General features: G+C 46.1%; 1 protein-coding gene across 4 annotated transcripts; it reads right to left on the reverse strand.

Annotated features, from left to right (window-relative positions):
• Window positions 1–6,240: 6,240 nt before the first annotated feature.
• On the reverse strand, window positions 6,241–22,832 carry LOC133348682 (myelin protein P0-like). 4 transcript variants are annotated; one of them, XM_061561630.1, is made up of 8 exons: window positions 22,337–22,832; window positions 21,162–21,245; window positions 18,140–18,312; window positions 16,108–16,309; window positions 14,394–14,520; window positions 12,161–12,220; window positions 11,533–11,567; window positions 6,241–9,927 (listed from the first exon to the last, which is right to left on the reverse strand). In XM_061561630.1, the coding sequence occupies exons 2-8, from the start codon at window positions 21,235–21,237 to the stop codon at window positions 9,920–9,922; spliced, it is 681 nt and encodes a 226-aa protein (XP_061417614.1). In that variant the 5' UTR covers window positions 21,238–21,245; window positions 22,337–22,832; the 3' UTR covers window positions 6,241–9,919. The 4 variants fall into 4 exon arrangements, with proteins under 4 accessions (XP_061417614.1, XP_061417615.1, XP_061417613.1 ...); XM_061561631.1 differs by having other exon boundaries at window positions 6,241–9,924; window positions 22,337–22,831; XM_061561629.1 differs by having other exon boundaries at window positions 6,241–9,924; window positions 12,161–12,226; window positions 22,337–22,770.
• Between the last annotated feature and the right edge of the window lie 3,362 nt (window positions 22,833–26,194).

The raw sequence follows: 26,194 nt of genomic DNA on the forward strand, positions 1-26,194 counted from the left end.
GCCTTGTCTGGTGGTGGAGGGTTACGACACATTTATAAATAACGCGATCTAACCCAAAAACGATTATTATGAATCTTAATATCTCCTGTATTGTTGCCAGATAGGGTCATTAAAGCCTTTTCATAGTTTCATCATCGTGATACTGGCAAACAGGGTCCCATAGATCTAACATCAATGATCACACAACAACCACATACTTACAAAGACATGTGGATTACATTTTCTTGTGCAGTATTCATGGTCGGTTGGAGGGGCTCAGAAGGATTGAGTTGCTAAGTTCAGATGGCACGTGTCCGTGATCAAACTTGGCTATAAAGTGAACATAGTGGCATGAAATATTAATGTCAGAATAAGAATGTTTATTTAGACTGAAGGAGGAATGGGATGAGTTATGAAGCTCTTTTTAAATCCTTAAGATTAAGTTCGCTTGCTTGCTTGCTTGCGTGCTTGCTTGCTTACGACCGTGCAAATCTTTCGGTCGTTTTTTAACCCACTTCCCGTGATCCAATCGAGCTGACATTTTCCACACAGACTCGTTGTGCCAGACAATTAATGTTCGTAAAAAAAATTCCCAAAAATTTATACTTTTTAGGCAAACATTTTTTATTTTACATATATTCAAATAGAACTCATTCATCACTTTGGCTGAACGTCACAGTATAAGATCCCAGAGCGTAACCCCTCCACAGGCCGTGGTGGAGTAGCGCAGTTGGTAGCGCCCTCGCTTCCCATGCCAAAGGTCGCGGGATCGATCCCCGCGGCCTCCACAGGCATATATATTTTTTAAATCCTTTATATTAAGTTCGCTGCCACGCATATAAAGGATTTATAGTGAAAAACTTTGTTTTTACGTGTTATACTTATTCACATATCGAGTTCCATAGACTCGCACAGAGACCCACGGACCCGCATATAAACCCACAGACTCACCACGCAGATACCCGTAGACTCGCGTAGAAACCCATAGAATCAAAGACTCAGGCAAAGACTCGTATACTCACACAGACTCGCACAGATACCAATCAACTCGCATAGTGACCCATAGACTTCCACCGAGACCCAGAGACTCTCACGTATATCGATTTGTGATTGAAACGGCTTCCTAAGTGCAGAGAGATCCCCCGTATTGCCTTGAACAGTCTCTTAGTGCAAGTGCTGTTAGCGAGCAACACCTGTGAAGGGCGACACGAGGGGGTGGGTGGCCAGCACCATGCCCGGCCAACTTCCTTTGTCTCTTAGTAGCGATGTTTACACCCCACACCAGGTAGTCATTTGAGGCTGAGTAGACGTAGGGGAGGTTCAGGACCTGGTTTAGATCAATGCTATTACTTTTGTTTGTGGTCGTGGCCGTGAGCGGGAATCAAACTTGGGTCACAGGGTTCGGCGCACATCGCGCTACCGCTGCCCACAGAGACACAGGCACACACGAAACATCGTTATAGTTCTGTAATTAAATTTGCTTCAATTTCTGCTCAGAAAAAAAACGTTAACTCTTGGTTTGATTGGTCAGACGTTACTCTCACATGGCAGGATGGATAGGGCAGTGGAGTGGTGCTGCCCTCTGCTGAATGTGCTGAGCACTGCAGCGTTTTCGTCTGTGAAGAAAACGGCCAACAGAATTGGATTACCTAATCTATATATATAAAATCGTTCATGTCTGTCTGTCTGTCTGTGTGTGTGTGGACTTTGGCCCATACGCACTTTCATTGGACGGCGGTTGCCCCTGGCAACGGCTAGCCACGCCTTCGCCGCTTTCATTGGACCTGGCAACGGCTAGCCACGCCTTCGCCAAGGGCTGCAGTTTCATTGGACGGCGGTTGCCCCTGCCAACAGCTAGCCACGCCTTCGCCACTTTCATAAGCTCCGTATTTAATTAAATAATAGCCATTACACAGTATTGTTGGAGCGCTAGGGGGGGGGGAAGGAACGCCACCCGTACCCTGCCTCTTCCAAGCCGACAATTTTAGGCGAGGCCGCAGGCTTTGCACGCTACTAGGCCTCGACACCCACCACGCCACTCTGAGGTAAATTTATCAAAGTTTTTCCTACTCTTCACTACACCCCCACCACAATGTGTGCTATTAATATTACTTTTAAACCCAACGCGCCAACAATCGATTACTTTAATGTTCACTGTACAAATACTCATTAAGCTGGGTGAGCGTACTGCCAGTCTATCATGTACACTGTAGCCTGCTTATTAAGCTCGGTGAGCGTACTGCCACTCTATCATGTACACTCTAGCCTGCTTATGAAGCTGAGTGCGTGTACTGGCAGTCTATAATGTGGACTCTTGCCTGGTTATTATAATCGATTCTTTATATGTTCTTTGTACAAACAGTCATTAAGCTGCTTGAGCGACCCCAGTTCGATTCCAACTCACGCCCACCACCGCTGACGATTATTTGAAACGGACCTGGCCCTCCCCTAGGTCCACTCAGCCTCAAACGCGTAACTGCTGTCGTGTGTGAACATCGTCACTGGGGAGACAAAGGCGGCCGGGCATCGTGGATCCAAGTCCGGGTCATGTGTATGTGTGTTTGTGTTTATGTGTATGTCTGTGTGTCTCTATGTATGTGTGTATGTATGTATGTATGTGTTTGTGTGTATGTTTGTGTGTATGTATGTGGGTTTTTTTGTATGTCTTTATGTGTATGTCTGCGTGTCTCTATGTATGTGTGTATGTACGTGTGTGCATGTGTTTGTGTGTATGTATGTGTGTGTCTATGTATGTGTGTATGTGTTTCTGTGTTTGTATGTGTGTGTATGTATGTGTGTTATGTGTCTGTCTGTGTGTCTGCATGTATGTGTGTGTGTATTGTGTATGTGTTTGTGTGTGTTTGTGTGTTTACGCTCGCATTACACAAATGTGTAATGCGGGTCTAAGGCGTTCCTTACACAGCATTGCCGCTTTATTATTTCAGTCGTTTACTGCCGTACGCACCTTGAAAGTCGTGTGTGTCTGCAGCAAGCGCGTGTATGTGTACCTATGGACGCGCGCGCGTGTGTTGTGTAGGGGGAACGGTAGTGTAGTGCTTAGCGTGCTGTCTGTGTGTGTGTGTCTGTGTGTGTGTCTGTGTGTGTGCGTGTGTGCTGTGTGGGGAGCGGTAGTGTAGTGGTTAGCGTGCTGTCTGTGTGTGTGTGTGTCTCTGTCTGTGTGTGTCTGCGTGTGTCTGTGTGTGTGTCTGTGTGTGTGTCTGTGCGTGTGTGGTGTGTGAGGAGCGGTGGGTGTAGTGCTTAACGCTACGCTGCGCTACCAACCCGGCGAACCCAGTTCGATTCCCGCTCACGGCCCACCACCGGTGACGATTATTTGAACCTCCCCTAGGTCGACTCTGCCTCAAACGAGTAACTGCTGTAGCGTATTAACATCGCCACTGGGGAGACAAAGGCGGCCGGCCGTGGTAGATACAAGTCCCGGGCGAAGCCGGGTAGTACAGCTAGTTAGTATATATTTATGTTAACAGAGAGAGAACACTTTACCCCAAGGTGCTCTGTAAACGCATAGTTCACAACACGATGACGGAGTGGAATGAGGCATAGGGGAGGGTAGGTGGCCACGAAAGAGGGGCGCGTCGGGGATGGGCAAGAGTAGGGGAGCGGACGTGGTCATAATAGAGGGATGTGTAGGGGTTAGAGAAGGGGAGGTTGTGAGGTTTAGGTCCGTCAGATTCGACATGACCTCTCTCCAAACCCCTCGTGAAGCAGTCCAGCCCACTCGCTCCGAGCTTCGCAGCCACTCTTCAGCACAGTCAACCGAATCGAGGAACCACCGACTTTTAACCAACAACACTTTAATAAGAACAAAACTAAACAATCACAACACCATCACATTAACCAACCCACTCGCGTCTCCCCCAGTCACCCAACCGCAGTTTGCTATGTACCGTGAAAAATAAGTCAACATACAGCTTATGCAGGAGCAACTTGAAGCTTCAGACCCCTGAGCAAGACTCAGGAGCGGGTTACAGCATCAGAACCCTGGGCTCTGATGCAGTGAAGACACGCGCCTGTCACTAGTTGCAGCAGGGTAAATGCCTGGGAGACGAGCAGCCTCCGTACTCACAGAAATATGGGGGTCTTAGGAGGTTCATCAATGGGGAACTCTCTCTCTCATTGAAAGTGCACGGCAGAGGTAGAGCACGACCACCACCGAGACACCGCGGTGGCCGGGAGTGGCCTACATACTGTACCACTCTGCTTGAAACACTGAACCTGTTCATACACTTCCAGTGTCAAACAATCTATCTGCTTAAAGCTTTCGTGACTGCAGGGATTTATCTTCTTGGTTCTTTCGGTAAAGTCACGTAGAAGGGAAGTAGTAAAATAATAAAAATAAAACATAATAAAAAAATTCTTACGACGTTTCGGCTACAACGCAAGCAGCCGTCTTCAGGTGAAGAATGAGACACTACCAAGCTAGCTTGGTAGTGTCTCATTCTCCACCTTCACCTGAAGACGGCTGCTTGCGTTGTAGCCGAAACGTCGTGAGAATTATTTTATTATGTTTATTTTTATTATTTTATTACTTCCCTTCTACGTGACTTTACCGAAAGAACCAAGAAGATGAATCTATCTGCTCAGACTAATTACTCCCTGCCTGCATCAAATACTGCCAAGGAAACCCCTTTACAACCTATGAATAACATTTATCCTGCATTCTCTCACTCTGCCAAAAAACTGAACATTACAATCTGATCACACACATGAACCAGTACTATATGTCCTAACAAATGTTACCTTACTAAGTCACTCCTGTGCAGTTTGGAAAACACTCTAACCAATTAACCACTGTAAATGCAGCCTGAAATATCATGTGTAAAATTAATTTCCGTAAGAATAGGGTTTTTCCCTTTTTTCTGGCAACGAAACTGAAACATTTTTACAAGGAATCATGTCTATTAAATAAAAATGATTTAAACCTGCTCCTGTGTCCGTGTTTTCTTTCTCCGTCTCCCATAATATTTGGCATCGTTACTTACCCCGGTGTAAGGCTATCACCTCCACACTCCCAACCATCACTCGTCGGCTGCTCGGGGCTCAGCAGACCCGTGCAGACTCGGGGATCATCCTCGCTGCAGCGTTGCGGGCGATGGGCAACGTCCGTCATTTCCCGTGTAGAGTAGAGCCGAGACGAGGAGAGGATCCGTCCTTTATTCACCTCCAGCCCCAAGGCCGTAGCCATGGAGTCAACATTGCGGGGGAACAAATCTTTCAGGAGGTCTGGGGCCCCCCCCCCCAGAAAAAAATATCTAAATTTGAAAACGAATTTCCTGCCATTTCTTGCCTAAAATATAAAAAAAATGCACTAACACATAGGATGGACTTTTATTTATTTTTCATAATAATGTCTAACAGTGTATTGTATTACATTGCTCTGTTTTTTTCTTTTTTACCTTTTCTTGTTTCATTGTATGTAATGGGAGAGATTAGGGATTAATAAAGTACAACCATAACCACAATCATATTAACAGAAATCTATTTTATAGCAATATATTGGAGGGGGGGGGGACATTTTGAGCATGTTTGAATATTATAATTACGGCATTGTCCAGCCCACACCTGCCCACAGCCCTCTCCCGATCCGATCCCCGCCGGAATGCCCCTATCTCCTCGCCCGTTCCTCTCCACTTGGCAGCGAATCCTCTCCATGCCCCTTAACCCACTGTCCATCTCCATTCCTACAGCTGACATCCCTTACACCCGTATCCGTTGCCTCTCAGTCTTCGCCTCCACCTACCCTGTACACAAACTACCTTACGTCACCCGTAAAGAAATGCACTCTACTATAGAGTAAAAAATATATAATTTATCTACAGAATGTTGGTGATTTTTTTTCAGTGTACTGTATCTTATTGTACCCTGGATGATTTGTGTTAAAGTGTACTGCCCTATACTAGTGTCGAGCTGGGTTATTTTTGTAGTTTCATGGAACGTTGTGTAGGTCTCGGATTACCGCAGCGTCAACGTGACCCTCCGTTGTCTTCGTGCAGCTCTCGAGGCGGGGGGGGTGGTGAAAAAAAAAATACATTGCTCTGATTTACGTCCTTTCAATATTCATATCGCACCTTTCAGGAACCCATCCCACCGATGTAAAACCGGGGTTTGACTGGACGAAGGCAGTTCGTCCGGTGGGTAAAAGTGGACTGCCAGGCTCAGTGGGAAGGTTCGTCGATTTTCGCCACCATTGTTAGAGGGGAAGCGAGACGGTTTGGAAAGGAGCAACCCGCACAATGAGCATTCAAAACACGGCACCTCTTTATTTAATCGGTACACCAACGGATCTCCAGTGCTACTACACGTGGCTTTGCATTCATGAAAACGTACGTGTTAACATTAACAAATATATTCCGCATACTGGAATGTGTGTATGTGATATTCATCCTAATTACCATTTATAATACAGGTGGTCCCCACTTTTCTGACTCTGCAATGCGTTCATATAAACCCCGTGGTCGTATTTCGGGTCGTTGTTATTCGGACACGATGTTCCCATAGACAGTAGAATCATCACTTGCCCATGTACTTTTTTTCTTCCAAAGTCACGTCGGGAAGCAGACTCTGTTCAAATGCGTTCGGAGTCGTTTCGGAAGATGCGTCGTAAATCCAGCTAAATTGATCCATGCATCATATAAACATCATAGACTGTCAGACTGTCGAAAACTGGAGACAGCCTATAGTACGGTTTTCCTAACCACTATTCATATTACTATGCTCATACTAACTATAATATGCAACACTATACCGGTACTATGATTTAAAATACTGCTCCCATCATAGTTAACACCTACATTGTTGATGAAACCCGATTCAAGAGCTTCTTAGCTCACAGGGCAATTATAAATAAACTTTTCATCTGTTCAAAACTGATCATTACGCATATATCATATCAATTATACAATTTAAAATAACAATAACATATTATAGAGCAAGACTGGCTCTACGATGTAAATAGGCATCAATAATGGCAGCCCACATTTTACAATATGCACCCTGCAGTTATCAATAATAATAATTTACATTTATAAGGCACAATTCATCCATGAACGAAGTCGTGACATAAATACTACAAAGTCCGTAGTCCACTTGTCATAACATGGGAAGTGTAGACCAATCAAAACAGGTGAGTTTTCAGAGAAGACGCAAACGGGCAAGTGGGCTCGCCTCTCTAACCACTGCTGTGGGAGGGCATTCCGTGGTCTTGGCACAGCGCATGCAAAGGCTCGGTCACCCCAGGTGCAGATGATACATCAGCGGATCGGAGAGGTCGTGACGGTACGTGCAGGTGTATCAGTTGTTGAATGTAAAAAAAAATGTGCAAGGCTCTCCTATCTTACAGTTACATGTTAATTTCTCACATTAACATCACTAGCCCCGGCCACTTCTTTATGACCCTTGGGCAACACTCATTTCAAACCTTTTAAAACAGTCTGTCTCAGCAGCATACCATGCTTTCCCACCTGATGACGGATGCTTGTGTTGTGCCCGAAACGTCGTGATTTATTTTATTTTATACCTACGTGACTTTACCGAAAGAACCAAAGAGTGTGGATTCCTGCAGTCACGAAAGCTTCAAATCAATAATGTGAAAGGCTGTTTAAGACACTTGTATGTAGGCAGAACTAATTTAATTTGTATCTGAAATTTAATTGGAGGCCAATGCAGATACAGTATTTTATTATAGGGGTGGCAATGTGCTCAAGGGATGAGGTTTGCGTGAGCATTTTGGCGGTCACATTCTGGACCAGCAGTAATTGGCCCAAGTTCTTCATCAGAACCTCGAGTATAGTAACAAAGCACTGCAATAATCTCTCAGAAAAAGTGGATAAATGATCAATTTCTAGTTTAACCGACTCACAGGAGAAGCAGCTGTTTTGGAGATCAGATTAACCATTACACCATAGAATCAACCTTTTTTGTCAGCAAGTATAAATGTACATCAAACGTGCAACGTGAACACGCTGGTGTCACGATTTCGCTCTGTAGGTAGAGTAATACCCCGACTTAAATACCCACTGTTAACTCTTTGTCAAATACATCGCCACTTTATTTTTCATACAGCTACCTGATTTGCATCGCCTCTCAGCCTTCCCCTCCACCTACCATGTAAATCGCTTTGATTTATGTCATTTCCATATCTGTTGCACATTCCAGGAACGCATCACCGACACAAACAGGGGTATTACTGTAAAAGGCCTCCATTCCGTCTCGAAACCCAGCAAAGGTCACCTCGTGTTGTGAATTTGATATAACTTAACATATTGTTTTAAGTTCACCAGGCTCTTCCATATGTTATAGAAAGTAAAACAAGTGTTATTCTATAATTAAGAATGGCTATAGATTTAATGTTAAACTTAAAAAAAACCAGTACCGATCCTCCCACAAGGTCATGCGGGCAGATGTGTGGCACAGTTTGGTGCCAGCTATCGTAGAGCGCGGTTCTCTGCGGTGAGTAACAACGTCTTCAAAAACGACGGCGCTACGACGCCTCTCTCAATAACATTGAAGCTGAAATGCAGCCTGCGTTCCGATATTTAGCGGTGAACGGGACCCACTGACGAACGGTGGTGCCAAAAATGTGGGGAAAGCGTTGGCGCAGTGGTTAGTGCGCTGCACTACAAACCCCAGCAGAGATCCGAGTTGGATTTCCACTGACGGTCAACACCAGTGCCGATTATCTGAATCAGTTCTGGGCGTGCCCTCTAGGTCGACTTAGGTCTCAAGTGGTGGTGCTGGCCGCCCCCTCGTGTGCAGTGCCGACCTTCATAGGTGCTAATAATAGCACTTGCCCATACCGTCTGTAAAGGCTATACGGGGGATCTTTGTCTTTGGGGCCTAAAGTACGGCCCATCAATCCTGAGCTAATCATGAACCAACACTACCCAAGCGGTTTCTAATGCGGTTATCATGCCCTCCCAAACACATTCGTGCGAATGTTTGCACCATGTATAACGAGAATAAGCACATGGTTTACACAGAGATGCAAGGTGGTCTGAATTGTATTCCAGGCCCCATGTCACCAGTCTTTAAGCATGGCTGGCTACGTGTGGTGAGAAATAAATTAAACGTACGGATGTCATTGTCATAAATAAATAAATAAATACGATTATTAAAGACGAAATAATAAATATGTTTGATATTCAGGAGATCTCTGGCTATTTGTCTGACATGCTTTTTTCTGTTGGGAAATCCTGAAAGAACCGTTAAGCGTGTCTGATCATCTGTTAACAGTTCCCCAGATTTGACGCAATTTTCTATCAAAAGCATTTAATGTAGCTGCCCCAAAGTGTTTGGAACCACCTAGTCTCGTCTCTTGGCATCTCCCTTCTGGCTCTCTGTCTGCATTTCAAATCACCCTATGATTACCATCACTGACTTTGAAATGTGACTGTAATTTTACAAAATAATTACTGCTATTAAGTTACATTTTTTAAATGTAATTGCGGAATAGTTTGTTGTCTGTCGGCTGGCAAGAGTTGCATGGCACCTTAGCCACGTAAAATATAAAAAAATAACTATTTTATATACCAGGTAAGGCACACTAAATACTCTAAACTCATGGTGGTTCTCATGTTGATTCACCTCCAATTAGCACGGTAGGCTACGTATTGTTCAAAAGAAGTTCAGTCCGACGTAAAAAACGGAAGGCCCGGAAAAAAATCCATGCAACAACCATGGGGAGAAAGAGAGAGAACATGCGGACTCCAAATATACAACAGGCATCGTCCGGATCGGGAGTGAACCCACGACATCCTGCATACCATGCGAGGGAGATAACATCTCACTGCCACCACAGATCTGCATGCAAAGAGAGACAGAAAGAGAAATGAGATCTGTCGAGGAACTGATTCCCAGCTCTGTAGATCATGGTAGCCAGCATTCTTCTTGGTGGCATTTATGAAAGAAGCTCTTCCCTTCGTCATTCTGCTAAGGACGACCAGGAGGAAGAAAGAGAGAGGTGTGGCACAAAAGTCAGGACACATAGCATTGTCGTTATACAGGGTGGCACAAAAGTCAGGACACATAGGGTTATTGTTATACAGGGTGGCCAAAAAGTCAGGACACAGAACGTTACTACAGATATTATATTTATGTTAACGAATGCTGAAACTCACTTTCATTATTAACATTTTGCACGTATGCATGAATTATCTTTTGAAAATAGTTTAGGATTTGTTTTCGTATTAACACGTAGGCTTTCGCAACCAGTATCCATAAGAGTTTTTTTGGGTTAGATAGCTATGGACGAAGTGCTGCGTGGAAGCAAATAATAAAATAATACATTGTATAAATGCATGCCTATACAGGTCACCATACTTCAAGAGGTATTATCGTTGGTACGGCTATTCTAATAAACACAATGGACAGGAAGGACAAGATCAAAGGGCTCGTATGATGCACATGCATAATGTACGTTGACTCAGTAATCCCCCCCCCCCCCCACTTTGCACAAGAGCACAGAAGTGTGGTCACCACGTTTACGCTTCTATATAAGGAACAAAACAAGTGGACTTCTCAACAAATCTGGCTGTCGCCTGATGAAGTGAGTTGCATTAACTGGCGAAACGTCGTAATCAGATTGCAAATGTTGTGGCTTGGCTCTCCAACACACCGGTGTGCTGTACTAGTGACGATTTGGCATTTTCTGTTTACGTGACAACCCTTACTAGTTGGCTGTGTCGGGTGGTGGCCTGTTTTAACGACACATTTATATATTTACGTGATCTAACCCAAAAAAACCTCTAATGGAGGGTGCATAATCTTTACATGTTCATCCAGGAAGAAGAAGATGAAGGGATATAAATAATAACGAAAATAATAAGTAAAATGTTAATTTAAAGAATTAAACTGTTTTATTGCCAGTGTTAAAATGAATTTCATAATCTTACTCTACTCCCCTGTCCTCTTACTCGGTTGTTCGCGAACAACACTTGCCCTAACATCCCTGTCAAAGGCTACACGGCAAATCCTTGTCTGTAATGAAAAATATATTAATTTGTTCATAAATAATATAATCATCCCACGGAATAGAAGCGATTCTCGTCTTGCAAAGGGGTTCCGTTTCTGACACCAATTTGAGTCTGCGCGTTCTCTCTCTACCCATGGTCGTAGTGTGGATTTTTATCTGGGTCCTTTGTTTTTTGCCACCACATTTAGAATCAACATGCATTTAGAGGATTTGGCTACTGCTATAAAACCCCACATGATGATAATATAAATACATGTAATATTAATAAATAACATGTAAAATAAAGTCATGTAAAAAGAAAATCTGTTTTATTTTCAGGTACTTTAAGTCCTGGAAGGGGCATAATGAGTCCCATCAGGAAGCTGGGGACTTGTTACATCTAGCGGAAAATCACTGAGCCAAACAAAATGTATTCCACAATTCGGCTTATAAACGAACGTCAGATGGTTAAAAATAATGTCTTATGACGTTCCATTCGTAATTGTGGACGTGCTTAAGTGTAGATGTTCGTAAGTCAGGTGGATGTTCGTAAGTGTGGATGTTTGTAAGTCGGATGTCTGTACCTGTCTCGATGGAGGGATTGAGATGTTCCTTCTCTCTGAAACAAAGAAAGCAGAGGCTTCGGTTAAACGTGAGTCCAGCAACTCCTCGTGTAACATGCTTGGAGTAGATGCGTTCCTGAAAAATGTAAACTGTGTTGAGTTTAAACGCATTATAAGCAAAAACTATGCCACCATGAATAACGTAGCAACAATAACGTTTGATGAAATATGATGTATTACGCACTCCACACAGTGACATGGCGTGAAAAATAACTGAAGGCACGCCGACATTGCGTTACTGCATCACTCTGCGCACTGATTCACTGTACCGCTCAGCCACGCAGCTCAATAAAGTAGTTTGTTATCGACTGCTCGGAAACAGCATTATAACGACGTGTGATCCACATTATAATAGCGCGTGAGTTCTGTGTTGTGGCGGTGCGCATGCCATGCTATAACTGTGCACGAATTTCGAATATCAACTGCTTATTAATTATGTTACTTTACTTCCTTACCCAACAAGGACACCAAAGTAATAATTATTATTTTATGTTTGAACAAACTTAGGTCTAATCGAATCTGTCACCCTGTATAACAAGAACCCGATTTGTCCTAACTGTTGGACCATCCTGGCCAATGTGGAATGTACTTATTCATTTGCTTCTCTTCATCTGCCTCCACTCTCTTCGATCTCGATGGCCTCCTGCACCTATCGCTAGCACAGCACAGGGTAGCAGTGGTAACAACGAGAGAGCAGAGATCAACAAACATCCACAAGCATCCACAGACATTCACAAGCATCCACAGAGATCCACACACGTCCACAGAGATCCACAAGCGTCCACAGACACCCACAATAATCCAGACATGCACAGACATCCACAATCATCCACAAACATCCACAATAATCCACAGATATCCACAAAAATCCAAAGTATCCACAAACATCAACAAGCGTCCACAGACATCCACAAGCATCCACAGACATCCACAAGCATCCACAGACATCCACAAGCATCCACAAACATCCCCAAGCATCCCCAGATATCCACAGACATTGACAGACATCAAAAAACATTCACAAGCATCCACAGACATTCCCAAGCATCCATAAGCATCAACAAGCATCCACACGGGCAACACTGACTTTGTGCAGTGTTGGTTCTATAGGCAGTGTTGTGTCTATGGGCATTATTGTGTCCATGGGCAGGGTTGATTCTATGGTGCAGTGTTGAGTCTATGAGGGGCACTGTTGTGCCTTTGGGCAGTGTTGTGTCTATGGACTCTGTTGAGTTTATCGGCAGTGCTGAGTCTATGGTCCGTGTTGAGTCTATGGGGGACAGTGTTGAGTCTATGTGCTCGTGTTGAGTCTATAGGGGCAGTGTTGAGTTTATTGGCAGTGCTGAGTCTATGGGCTGTGTTGAGCCTATGGGGGCAGTTTTGAGTCTATGGGGGCAGTGTTGAGTCTATGGGCAGTGTTGAGTCTATGGGCAGTGTTGAGTCCCATCCCTGCACACTATCACCCTATTTCATTGCTTTCCTACTACTCCAAACTCGTTGTTGTTCGATCCGACTCACTACCTACATCTCTTCTCACTCTATCCCCTACACCAGTCTGATTTCCCCCCACTCCATTTGACCGAAACCGCTCTCCTCCACGTGCACATCAACTTGGCTAACTCACGTCACTCAGACCTTTCATCTGTCATAATTTCGCTCGACCTGTCCGCAGCTTTCAACACCCTTGATCACTCCATCCTCTTATCCACTCTGTCTAACCTCGGTATCTCTAGTGCCCCATTTCATTGGCTCTGCTCTTAGCTCACTTCCCGTTCATCCACTATTTATTTTAACCGTGGTTATTCCTCCCCCACCCCTGTCACGGTTGCCATCCCCCAGGGTTCTGGACTTGGTCCTCTCCTATTCTCCCTTTACACGTTCCCCCTCGAGCCCATACTTTCTTCTTTCAATCTCTCTCATCACCTATTCGCCAACGACACTCAAGTCTTCTTTTTATTTCAGGCTCTTACTCCCGACCTTTCCGACCACATCTCATCCTGCCTAATGGCAATCCAAGCATGGATGACACGACATTTCCTTTCTAGTTCCCCGCCTCCTGCTCTCCTCCTCCTCCTCCCCTCCATATCTTTCCCCCAGCTCAGTCTCACTTCCTTCGCTTCTGTACAAATTATTGGCATCACCTTTGATTCCTCATTTTCCTTCCCTGCCCACATCGCCACCACCACTTCCATGCCACTTCCATATTTTCAACATCAGAAAAATGATCCCCCTCATCACTATCACTGCTGCGAAACTTCTTGTGCACTCCCTTAGTTTTCACTCGTCTGGATTATTGAGACTCGTTCCTGATCGGTCTCCTTGCCGACGCCCTTGCCCCTCTTACCTTTCTTTTCTCATTTCCTTATATGTTCCATCACGCCTGCTCTGGTCACAAGCTGCCTATCTTCTTGCGGTCCCTCCTCCACGCTGCGGCCGATCTCGCTTTCGCTCCTTCTCTCTGCTTGCTTCCTTACACTGGAACAAACTCCTTCTCCACATCCAACTCTCCCCCTCGCTCTCCACTTTTCGCATTGCCCTCAGGTCCTATCTCCTTTCTCTTGCCTTTTCCCTTCCTCTTCCGCCACCCCAACCAGCACAACCTAGCGCCCCTAACCCCTCCCCAGCCACAGCCTCTACCTTTGCTACTTCCACCCTAGTCACTACCCCAATTCCTATCCCTTATTTTGCCATTTTGTACTATAGTCGGTAAGCATTTTCAAGTGCTTTGGCGAACGGTGTTTTATAAATCCAAAATATAATATAATGGGGGGCAGTGTTGAGTTTACCGGCAGTGCCGACTCTATGGGAAGTGTGTGACTCACCATTTTTTAATAGCGACGCAGATCGCCAGGAGAATGGCAATCGCCACGATCAGCATGATGGCAGCAATGACTCCGATCCTCTCGGAGGCTATAGGCGAGGCCATAGGGCTGTCCACCTTAGGAGTCACTGCATGAACCAAACACAAACGGGATCCCCACCTCCTCCTCATAATGCTCTTGCCATCACAGGGACAGCTGACATTGTGTATATATGTGTGTATGTATGTTGATTGGTGTGGTCGCGGTTTGTGCACTGCGCTATGAACTCGGCGACACAAGTTTGATTCTCGCTCATGGCCACCAACACCAGTGAAAATGATCTGAACCGGTTCTGGGCCTCCCTTAGGTCGATTCAGCGTCAAATGAGTACCTGGTGTGGTAATTAAACTTTGTCACTATGGCAACAAAGGCGGCAGGACATGGTGCTGGCCATCCAACTCTCGTGAGCCATGCCGACCTTCATAGGTGCTCGCTTACAGCACTTGTAAAAGGCTATATGGGAGATGTTAGATACTGCCGTCTTGATCGTCAGCATTTTATTAGCGGAGAACATCACAAGTCCTATGCACAGACTGGGTTGACTTGTTGATGGGTGGTTTGAGTGCAGCAGTCCCTCCACGACGTGCCACAGAGCACGGGGGTCACGAGCCGACTCATTCACATACAGAACATAGAACTGTCTGCAAAACTCAATAGTATGTCGGTTAAATTTCGATTTAAAGCTTTCGTGACTGCAGGGATTCATCTTCTTGGTTCTTTCGGTAAAGTCACGTAGAAGGGAAGTAATAAAATAATAAAATAATACATAATAAAATAATTCTCACGACGTTTCGGCCACAACGCAAGCAGCCGTCCTCAGGTGAAGAATGAAACACCACCAAGCTTGGAGCGTATATTTAAGCTGGGTTGGAGGGGGGGGGGGGTGAGATGAAGAGCGCCTAGACAAAATAATTTGCATATCAAGAGGAATTTATCATATGGCAAAAGCGTAGGAGGTGGGCGGGGGGGTTTCAAATTAATATTATGCCCGTGCATTATGCAGGATTAACAGCATCAAAGGGAGGGGGAAGGGGGGTATCATTAACATTCCTTTCCTTTGTTAATGCTATCCCCCTTCCCCCTCCCTTTGATGCTGCTAATCCTGCATAATGCACGGGCATAATATTAATTTGAAACCCCCCCGCCCACTTCCTACGCTTTTTCCATATCTAAATTCCTCTTGATATGCCAATTATTTTGTCTAGGCGCTCTTCTTCTCACCTCCCCCCTCCAACCCAGCTTAAATATACGCTCCAAGCTTGGTGGTGTTTCATTCTTCACCTGAGGACGGCTGCTTGCGTTGTGGCCGAAACGTCGTGAGAATTATTTTATTATGTTTTATTTTATTACTTCCTTTTTCGTGACTTTACCGAAAGAACCAAGAAGATGAGTATGTCGGTTATCAAATCTGCAGGCGGCTCTGTAAGCGAGTAGTTGTACAGTCTCAAAACCAGAGACATTGATTGTCCAGGGGGTCCCCTAGGTTAAATAAAACATATACTGGTAACTTCTCACTCACCCCGTGGCCTACTCTAGACCCTGAGAGTGACATCCTCCTCCTGCTCTATCCTCGTGCAGCACAGTGTTCCCTGACAGTGGTCGCCAAGGGGGTCCCTTTGGCTAAAGTTACATATAAAGCAACTACTGGCGACTCCTCACTCACTCACTAACTCACCGGAAGATGGACTCAGGACCCTGAGGGTCACGTAGGCCTCTCCTTCATAGTACATGTTGAGTAGCAGGACGCTGCAGCAGTAGGTCCCGGAGTCGGACTCGCGCACATCAGACAAGGAGATGGAGGCGTTGCAGGTCAAGAAGTCTCCTATCCATGCAGCTCGCGGGATCATGGGCCGCGGGACACCGTCCATCATGAGGATCTGGGCCGGCCGGAACGAGGTGGAGATATGTTTATATATAGAGAGAGATATAGAGATGTGTAGAGAAGCATGGTGGGCATGTAGAGATACATAGAGACACGTAGATATAGAGTGAAATAGAGAGAATTTTGACTTTTAAAACAACTTTTATTGCTGCCAGCAGCAACAGCACTCGAGGTGATCCCAATACGAAATACAAAATACACAGTCGCCAGCAACAAATAACACAGACACTATAAAACCACGTGCTGTGGCGCTAGATGCGCTGTGCACAACACAAAAAGTCATATGGTGGTGGTCATCGCACATGCCACGCCGACGAGCGAGCACTTTAGAAGGTGAAGATGAGGGTGCCGTTCACGCTGGTACAGAGGGCTTTTCCGGCACCCCAACGTTCGCAGAAGAGAGAGAGAGATGGAGAGAGACATTTGTGGAGATACGTAGAGACACGAGAGAAAGAGAGCTAGAGAGAGATGTGTAGGGAAGCGTGTAGACACAACGAGAGAGACACCCATTGGAGACACGTAGAGACAGACATACACGTCGAGACAGGCAGAGAGAGACCCATAGAGACACGTCATGAGAGAGATAGATAGAGAGATATGTAGAGAGACAGAGACCCATGGAGACACGTAGTGAGAGACAGATAGAGAGAGACGCGTAGAGGCATGTAGAGAGAGACTCATAGAGACACGTAGTGAGAGAGGAAGATAGAAATGTGTCGAGACACACACAGAGAGAGATCCATAGAGACACGTAAAGAGAGATACATAGAGATGCGTAGAAACTGAGAGAAATCCATAGAGACAAGTAGCGAGAGAGAGAGAGATATAGGCGTGGAGATACATATAGACACATAGATATTTATATATAGAAAAGCTTGGGGGAAACCATAGATCGTGAGGATCTGGGCCAGCAGGACGTGGTGGAGAGATGTCTTGGGGCTCCACGGTGGCTAGGAGATGTAAACTACCTCGCCTGTTTTAAAGGAGGTCGTGGATTCGATAACGACACTCATTATGTCTGTATATTTGGCGTTTGCGTGTCTCTCTCGCTGTGGTCACGTGGATTTTTCTCCGGTTCCTCGGGGTTTTCCTTTCCACATTTAGCATCAACATCGTATGTTTAGACGAGTTGGCTGCTACAAATTTCCACTAGGTAAGCCACTTCGTTGAGTTATCATTTGTGAAAGCCAGGTCGCTTTTGAAAAAAACTATGTGGCTCAGTGGGAATTACCTGGTAAAATAAAAAAAGATTTTTTAAAAATACTTTTATAGAAAATTATATTATATTTCAAACCGTAAAGTCGTAAAAGAGAAATTACTTAAACAAATGCAGCATAGTGAAGAAACGTAATTGTACAGCTATTTATAGAGTACCGGAGATCAATATAACGTATCATTTATTTATTCATTTCTGTGTGCTTATTGTTTTACTTTATTTTTAGCTTGCTGTATTAAATAATAGTAAAAAAAATCCATAGTTCGTTATCACGAAACTTAATTTATAGAATATACAATGCATATCGAGGTATTGCTGTACTTGATGATTGTTTGACATTTATATTCTACGGGATTATTGCATTCTTAGTTACGGATGAGCAGTTTTATTTGAAGAACCATTTTTTGCCAGTATAACATGTAATTATCAAATGCTAACATTATTATTACGAGGTCGCTTCTGAAAATAGCTACATAGTTAAGTGGGAATTACCTGGTAAAATAAAAGTTTGTTTAGTTGGTATAGAGAGTCTATGCATCTCTATGCATCTCTATGCATCTCTACGTGTTTTTATATAGGTCTGCGAGTCTCTCACGCGTCTCCTCTTACCTTATCCCCTCTCCCAACCATCTCCCACTCCACCACTGTGCTCTGCACCCCAACGGTGCCGCAGGGGAAGGAGCAGCCGAGCGTGGCCGTAGCCCCCGTCTGCACCACCACCACACCCGGCGGGGCCTCCACAGCAAGCCGAGCGGCAGCTCCCTCCTTGCAGAGCACCGCGCCTGGCACAGCCAGCCAGAGTTGGTGGGAAGGAGGGGGAGGAGGAGGGGGTTGGAGAACAGCATAAGGACAATGCAAACAAACACTGATGTGATGGTAATGTACGCAGTGCCCCTTGACAATGATTGACCTACACCAGAGCTACAACCTCCTTGTCTCAGCAATTATAGTCCAGAGAACAACGACAAAGGGCGAGCAGTACAAGGACAATGCGAACAACCACGTTTTCATAATAACGTTACACATTCTCCTTAAAACTGATTGGCCTACACCATAGCTGTGTTAAACCAGAGAACAATTCCAAAAGGCGATACAAGGACAATGCAAACAAACATATGTATGTTGACATTTTTTTCCACCATACGTAGCCAACCGTGCTGATCGGAGGTGCAGGGAAGGCCAACAAACTAAGGACAAAAAAGCAGTTCCGAAGAAATGGGTTTGCAAATCTAGTTATCGGAAGGAAGAGCATTCCAGATGGCTGCAGAAGCGCATCTGAAAGCGTGCGAAGATGCGGTGACCCTCTGCGTTCGATGGCTAGCCAATAACCACTGGCTGCCAAGATGACCGGAGTTCGAGTGATGATGGTTTATCATCAAAAATGCATTGATAATAACGAAAGCATTTGATAATATGCGATACTGCCAAAAATGGTCCCACGGATATAACTGCTCAACCCGAGCTATGAATGCAACAATCCCGTATAGTAAAAATGTCAAGAAATCAATAAGCACAGTAATACCTCGATATGTGTAGTATATTCTACAAATTAATTTTCGTTACAAAGAACTTTGGATTTGTTAACGATTATTTTACACAGAAAGCTAAAAATGGAGTAAAACAATAAACACACTGAAATGAATAAATAAATGAAAAGCAACAAAATTACGTTTCTTCACTATGCTGCGTTTGTTTCAGTAATTTCTCTTTTAATACTGTACGTATTCTTGGGTCTTTCGGTAAAGTCACGTTGAAAGGTTCAAAGAAAATAACAAAAAACTACGACGTTTTGATCGCAACACGAGCAATCGTCATCAGGAGAAAAATGAGCGGGAAAGCTGCTGAAGCAGGTTGTTTTAAAGGTTTGAAATGGGTGTACGGTTTGAAATATAATTTTAATTTCTATAAAACTATTTAACAACTAAAACTGTTTTGTATTCTAGCAGGTGTAAGGCCAACTGAGCTAAGCAGCTTGTTTTCCCACCCGTTTCGAGTATTTGACTGCAATAAATGTCCACATGATGATGATATACCACGTCGATGTGCTATACTTTTTGACCGCCAGGTCGCTTCTGAAAAAGAGTCACACAGCTTGGTGGGCCTTATGTGATGCCGCCGCCACGAAGCCGTTCGGCAGGCACCAAATCCCCGACCTCGCCACCACCAAGCAACGGAGCCGACCCCGCGTCCCCCTCACCTCACCTCACATGAACACACCCGCACTCATTTCCCCCCCCCCCCCCCCCATAGAGCTCCGAGGGGAGGTCGCCTGGCCGACCGGTTTTTATCCGAGAGACCCTTATCGGGATTAATTCTCACGGTTTCCGGCGATCAGGGGATTGGATGACCTCCCCCGTGCTACGTGGCACCGCGGCGCTGCGGCCGGCCTTAATATGGTGTGGTCGCGGCGTGGGGCATTCGGCCACCGCGGTTGAGGCGCATTTCCCCCCACACACACCCCCACGGGTCGACGGGGCGAGCAGGGGAGGCACGGGACAGCATGAATAGCGGGGTCACAGGGGCTGTTGCGCATAGTCATGGAGGGTTGGGATAATTGCGCTTGAGCGCGCAGGCCCCATTGTTAGGGAGGGTAAGGGATTAAGTAGGATTTACGCCTTGCACGCAGCACACTGATTAGCATATCAACAGCGCCCAGAACCGCCGTGCGCGTGCCAGAGGATCGCGAGCCCATTGTTTAGCGCAGCATCCCCTTTGAGGTAGGGAGGATAAATAGAGGGGCGCAGAGGGAAAATAGCTCTTCTCTCCAGCGCCAGGCGACAGGACGCTCTCCAGTCCAGCGACCCGATCGTCCGTGAGACGCATCGAGGTGCGCTGCGAGCACGGGATCAACGAACCGCCGTGGGCATCCAGCAGGAAGTAAGTAGGTGAATTAGAATCATAGCAGATGAATCGGGAATAGGTATAAAGGTATCAGCGTAGGCCAGCCTCGTCGACTCACTGATTTAACATTAAATTACCAGGTATCAGATAATAAATCATTAATAGCGAAGCGTGGTCTCGCGTGATATTGTCGTGCAGTGTGAGCGTGTGGGTGCGCGTGTGTACACTGTGGTTCACCACGTGAGTGAGCGCTGCGTAGAGCGGCGCACGAGTGGGTGTCGCATGTGTGCAGGTGTGTGCGCTCGTAGTGTGGGTGAAGGGGTCGGTGCGTCCGCAGGTCCCCGATCCGTCTGTCGCCGCCGGGACTCGCGCAGTGTGAGGGCAGCGTCGTTCGCCCCCGACCCCCGTTTAATAGCGCGTGATCCGTGGAGAGACAACGCAGCGTCTGCAGGTGAACGAGGGCGTGCGGCGAGCTATGCCTCTCACACGAGCTCGCGGAGGGACGGACCAGGGAGGGGAGCCGTCGGGCGATGAGCCCAGCGACGGCAGCAGCTGCTCGCAGAGCAGCGAGGGGTCGGCGCACGGCGGAGCCCCTGCCATAGGCACGGAGCAGGGAGGGACTCCGGGGACCAGCGGCCCCAACACTTACGTGGTAGAATACAGACAGAACAGAAAGAAAAGTGGATGGAGGGAAATCCGACGTGTTAATCCCTGTCATTACCGTAAACACGTTTTGAAAACATTTTTATCGCATTGTGCATTTATTTTTATTTTTCCGTATTAGACTTACAAGACAAGAGTAGAGCTAGGGTCTGCAAGGTTTGGCCAAGGTTCAGCCTTGATTGGTACAGCCTCGCGAATGCCATGGCGAGATCTGTAAAGAGAAGTGATGACAACGCTCGCGTTAGCTCCATTGTAACAAGTTTGAGCCACCGCCGGAAACGTCAGAATTGTAGGTAGTGCGAGTGGTTGACTGAGTGAGTGAGCGGATGGGTGGGTGGGTGTGTGAATGGGTAAGTGGGTGGGTGAGTGGGTGAGTGAGAGAGTGAGTGTGTGTGTGGGGAGCGGTGGCCCAGCAGTTAACGTGCTGCGCTACGAACCCGAAAGAGACCTGAGTTCGATTTCTGATCACGGACACCAGCAACACCACCAGTGAAGGCATTGATTATCTGAACCAGTGCTGGGCCTCCACTAGGTCGACTCAGCCTCAAATGAGTAACCTTATTGCGGCGATGTGTATTAAATAAATATCCTCACTAGGGAGACAAAGGTGGTATGGTGCTGGCCACGCGCCCCCAGGATTTGGGGGCAACAGCACTTGCCCCTACAACCTGTTAGCTATACGTGGGGATATTTGTGTTGCTACTCGCTGTTAAAAGCAATTGCCCCTACAGTTGGTTAGAGGCTATAGGGGGATCTTTGTTCTTTCAAGAGCAGCATATGTGTGATCTATAAGATAAGAAAAGTATCAAATTTCTTGCTAGTTCGCATTCCAAACGTCTTGTGAGTGGGCGTGCAATATGCGCCTGACCTATGATGCACCACGCATTCTTTCATTATTACTGCTAGGCATGCAAATAACTTTACAGACTTATAGCAAAGAGACCCATAAACTCACCCCACAAAGACCTATAGACTCATCACACCGAGACCCATTCTTATCACACAGATACCCTTAGACTCATCATACAACGACCCATAGGCTCACACCACACAGAGACCCATAAAGTCACGTAGAGACTGTGCATATATTCAGTGCTGCGTGCATAGCAGCCATTGGTATTTCGCAATCCGCAATGCATTACAGCTCCTCCGATTATCACGGTTGGCGACCTACAGTGCGAAAGAAGCTCGATATACAGTACGTCCAAAACAGCAATAATTATAATAGTATGTTAATGCTTGTATATGAATAATAATAAAAACAACATAGCGCGTGGAGTCGCCAATCACAGCTTTACTCACCTCACAGAAGAAACCGGCTCTGCTGACCACGGCAGGATGAGGAGGTGTCAATAGGTCTCTGTGATGAGTCTATGGGTCTCTGAGTCTCTGGGTGTATTTGTGATGTGTCTACGGGTCTCTATGTGAGTGTACGGCTCGTTGTGTGACTCTGTGGGTTCCTGTGCTACCGTTGAGTCAATTGCTGAGAGTGGAAAAGCAAGCGGCTGAGCACGTCGACTCTCTCTCTCTCTGTCTCTCCGCGTGGCAGATTTCGCAAGTTTCTCAAAGTCAGGTGATGAACTGGAAAAGTCACGTGTCTGCATACCTGTTGAGTAACATTAAAGAACGCGTGAGAGATGTGATTCATCCTCTACCTCGAGGGTGGGGCCCCTCCCTCCATACCCCTTGTCGCCAAGGTCGCTGGTCACGAGTGCTTACGTCACATTGAACGCAGCTGACTCTCAATGGGTTAAAGTTGTCTTGTGGGTGGGTGAGTGAGTGGGTATGTGAGTGGGTAGTCAAGTGGGTGAGTGAGTGGGTGTCTGAGTGGGTTGGTGTTTGAGTGGGTGGGTAAATGGGTGAGTGGGTGGGTGAGTAGGTTGGTGAGTGGTTGGGTGAATTGGTGTGAGATGGGGCGAGTGAGTGAATCAGTAGTTGGGCCTGGGATTGGTGAGTTGGTGAGTCTGCTCGTGGGTAGGTGAGTGGGTTTGTGAGTGCGTGGGATTCGTTTGGACGGGTAGGTGGTGCGGTTTGAAAGGGTGGGGTCGATGGGAATGGTCGGTGGGGTGAGTGGATGGGTGTGGTGGGTGAGGTGATGTGGACGTGCGGGGATAGGGATGTGTGGGGGAGGGGAGGAGCAGAGTCCAGAGCTAGGATTGAGATAATGGGGTCTAGGGGTTATAGGGCCAGGGTATAGTGGGTGAGTGGGTAGGTGCTTTGGAGATTGGATGAGTGAGTGGGTGCAGTGGGTGGGAGAGTAAGTGGTTGGGTGAATGGGTAGGTGGGTGGGAAAGTGAGTGGGTAAGTGAGGGTATGGATGGGTTAGTGAGTGAGTGGAGGTTGAGGAGGAGCCATACTTCTGGCTCTGCTAGGACTGATGACGCAGTAGTTAGCGCGCTGCAATACGAAACAAGCGGAGACCCGAGTTCGATTCCCGCTCACGGCCACCAACACCATCAGTGACGAATATCTGAGCCGGTCCTGGGCCTCCCCTAGGTCGACTCAGCCTAACATGATTACCTGCTGTGGTGTGTTGTAAACATCGCCACTGGAGAGACAGTGGCGGTCGGGCGTGGTGCTGGCCTCCCGCCTCCTCCTGTGCAGTTACTTTCCTTCATCGGTGCTGCCACTCGCTAACAGCAATTGCCCCAACAGCCTGTCATAGGCTATACGGGGATCTTTGTTTTTGTGTTTCTGTGCAAGATCCACCAAACCTCACTTCCTGTGCACACGATGAGTCGTAGTTTTGCTCATTCTGAATTGGTGGCTTTCCAATGCAACAGGTATGCAGCATTAGAAGAACATGGATTTGGTGATATCCTACGACAGGCCAGACCCAGGTGCCATGGGTTGACTGCTGTGCCAGGCTAGATGCAGGAGGAGGAGCAGGTCACAGAACAGACGCAGGTGTCATGGGTTTATTGCTGTACCAGACGATATGCAAGAGGTGGTCACGAGACAGACCCACGTGCCATAGGTTATACTGTTGTGCCAGGTTATGCGCAAGGTGACTGGCAAATGCATCCCTGTGCTCCCCACTGACAAAAAAAACAAAGATACGCCGTATAGCCGTTACAGACTGTTGGGGCAAGTACTGTTAGTGAGTAGCAGCGCCTATGAAGGCCGGAACTATACACGAGGTGGTGGGTGGCCAGCACCACGCCGGCCGACTTTGTCTTCCCAGTCGCGATATTTATTACACACAACACAAGGTACTCATTTGAGGCAAAGTTGATCCAGTCAGAGGCCCAGCACGGGTTCAGATAATCCCTTTCACTTGTGCGAGTGGAGGTGGCCTTGAGCGGGAATCCAACTCGGGTATCTGCCGGGTTTGGATGCTCAGGTGGCACAACTGCGCATCGGTCTATCGCCCTCTCGTGGTAAATTTGTTTACCTGCACAGTGCTTCAAATTAACACAGAGCTCCGAAGTTCTTCATTGGACATTCTCTTAATGCTGTGTCCACCCTGTATAACAATAACCCTACGTGTCCTGACTATTGGACCACCCTCTATAATATTAACCGAAGTTCAGTATGGTGAGCAAGGTACAGCAACAAACAATACGGAAAAAACCGACACGAGTGCAAAATAGAGAAAAGGTAAGCAAGTCACGTAACAGAAATAAATGTCAATATGAACAAATATAGCAACTATATTAAAATATGTTTTATTTGTATTTTACGAGCTAAGGCCAATTGAGCTATATAGCTATTTTTCTGAAGCGACCTGGCGGTCACAAATGACGGCTAAATTAAGTGGATGATCTCGTGGAAATTGATAACCACAGCCAAGTATTATAAACGCGTGTTGATTCTAAATTCGGAGATAAAATCGGAGGACCCAGAAAAAAATACACGGGACCGCGGGAAGAGACAGATGCAAACTTCAAATATATACTGTAGCAGGTGTAAAGATGGTAATCAATCCCATGACCTTTAGTATACAAGGCGAGGTAGTTAACATCTCACCACCGTGGAGCTCTTAAGTACAAATTGCATGAGTACATGATATCCTGCTGATTTTTCAGCACTAAATTAAAACCTTGGGCAAGGCAGCAGAACAACAAAAAAAACAGTCCCAGACCACAACAACAACACCAGTCCCAGACTACACCAAAACAACAACAGCATCAACAACAGTCGCAGACAACCACAACAACTACAACCACAGTCCCAGACCACAACAACAACAACAGTCTCAGACCACACTAAGACAATAATATCAGTCCCAGACCACAACAACAATAATTACAACCACAGTCCCAGACCACACAAAGACAACAACAACGGTACCAGACTTCACCAAGACAACAACAACAGTCCCAAACCACACCAAGACAACAACAACAACACTCACAAACCACAACAACAACAGTGTCAGACCACACCAAGACAACAACAGTCCCAGTTTCTTGATACAGCTATCGTGCTGTGACGGATCCACCTGAAGACGGAAGCTTGTGTTGCCTCCGAAACGTCGTGATTTTTATTTTTATTTTATTTTTAATTTTACTTTTATTAATTTTAATTTTTGACCACACAAAGACAACAACAACAGTCGCAGACCACAACAACAACAACTACCACATTCCCAGACTACACCAAGACAACAAAATAGTTCCAGACCACACCAAGACACCAACAACAAAAGCAGTCCCAAACTACAACAACAACAACAGTCCGAGACCACAACAACTACCATAGTCCCAGACTACAACAGGACAACAACAACAGTCCCAGACCACACCAAGACAACAACAACATTCCCAGACCACAACAACAGTCCCAGACTACAACAAGAAAACAACAACAACATTTCCAGACCACAACAACAGTCCCAGACCACACCAAGACAACAATACACCGCGTTTATTACTTGGCGAGTAGATATATAGCTTTCTTAGTGTTCTATAGGTAATCCAATAAATTAGGTTATTTGACTTTTTTGTTGCATTATTCCAGGCTAGATCTCTGGTTTTCATAAATTCAGAAATGTTCTGATCAAACCCACGGTGGACCATCGCCCCTGTCAATGATCCTTAGGAATTGGTTCTCTGTAATATATATGTCCAAGCACTGTCAACAACCACAGACCACACCAAGACAACAACAACAGTCCCAGACCACACCAAGACAACAACAATCACAGTCCCAAACCAC

Source organism: Lethenteron reissneri, chromosome 27 (assembly GCF_015708825.2).
Source record: "Lethenteron reissneri isolate LAM-NWPU_2019-01 chromosome 27, ASM1570882v1, whole genome shotgun sequence".
In the NCBI taxonomy this organism is placed as follows: Eukaryota; Metazoa; Chordata; class Hyperoartia; order Petromyzontiformes; family Petromyzontidae; genus Lethenteron; species Lethenteron reissneri.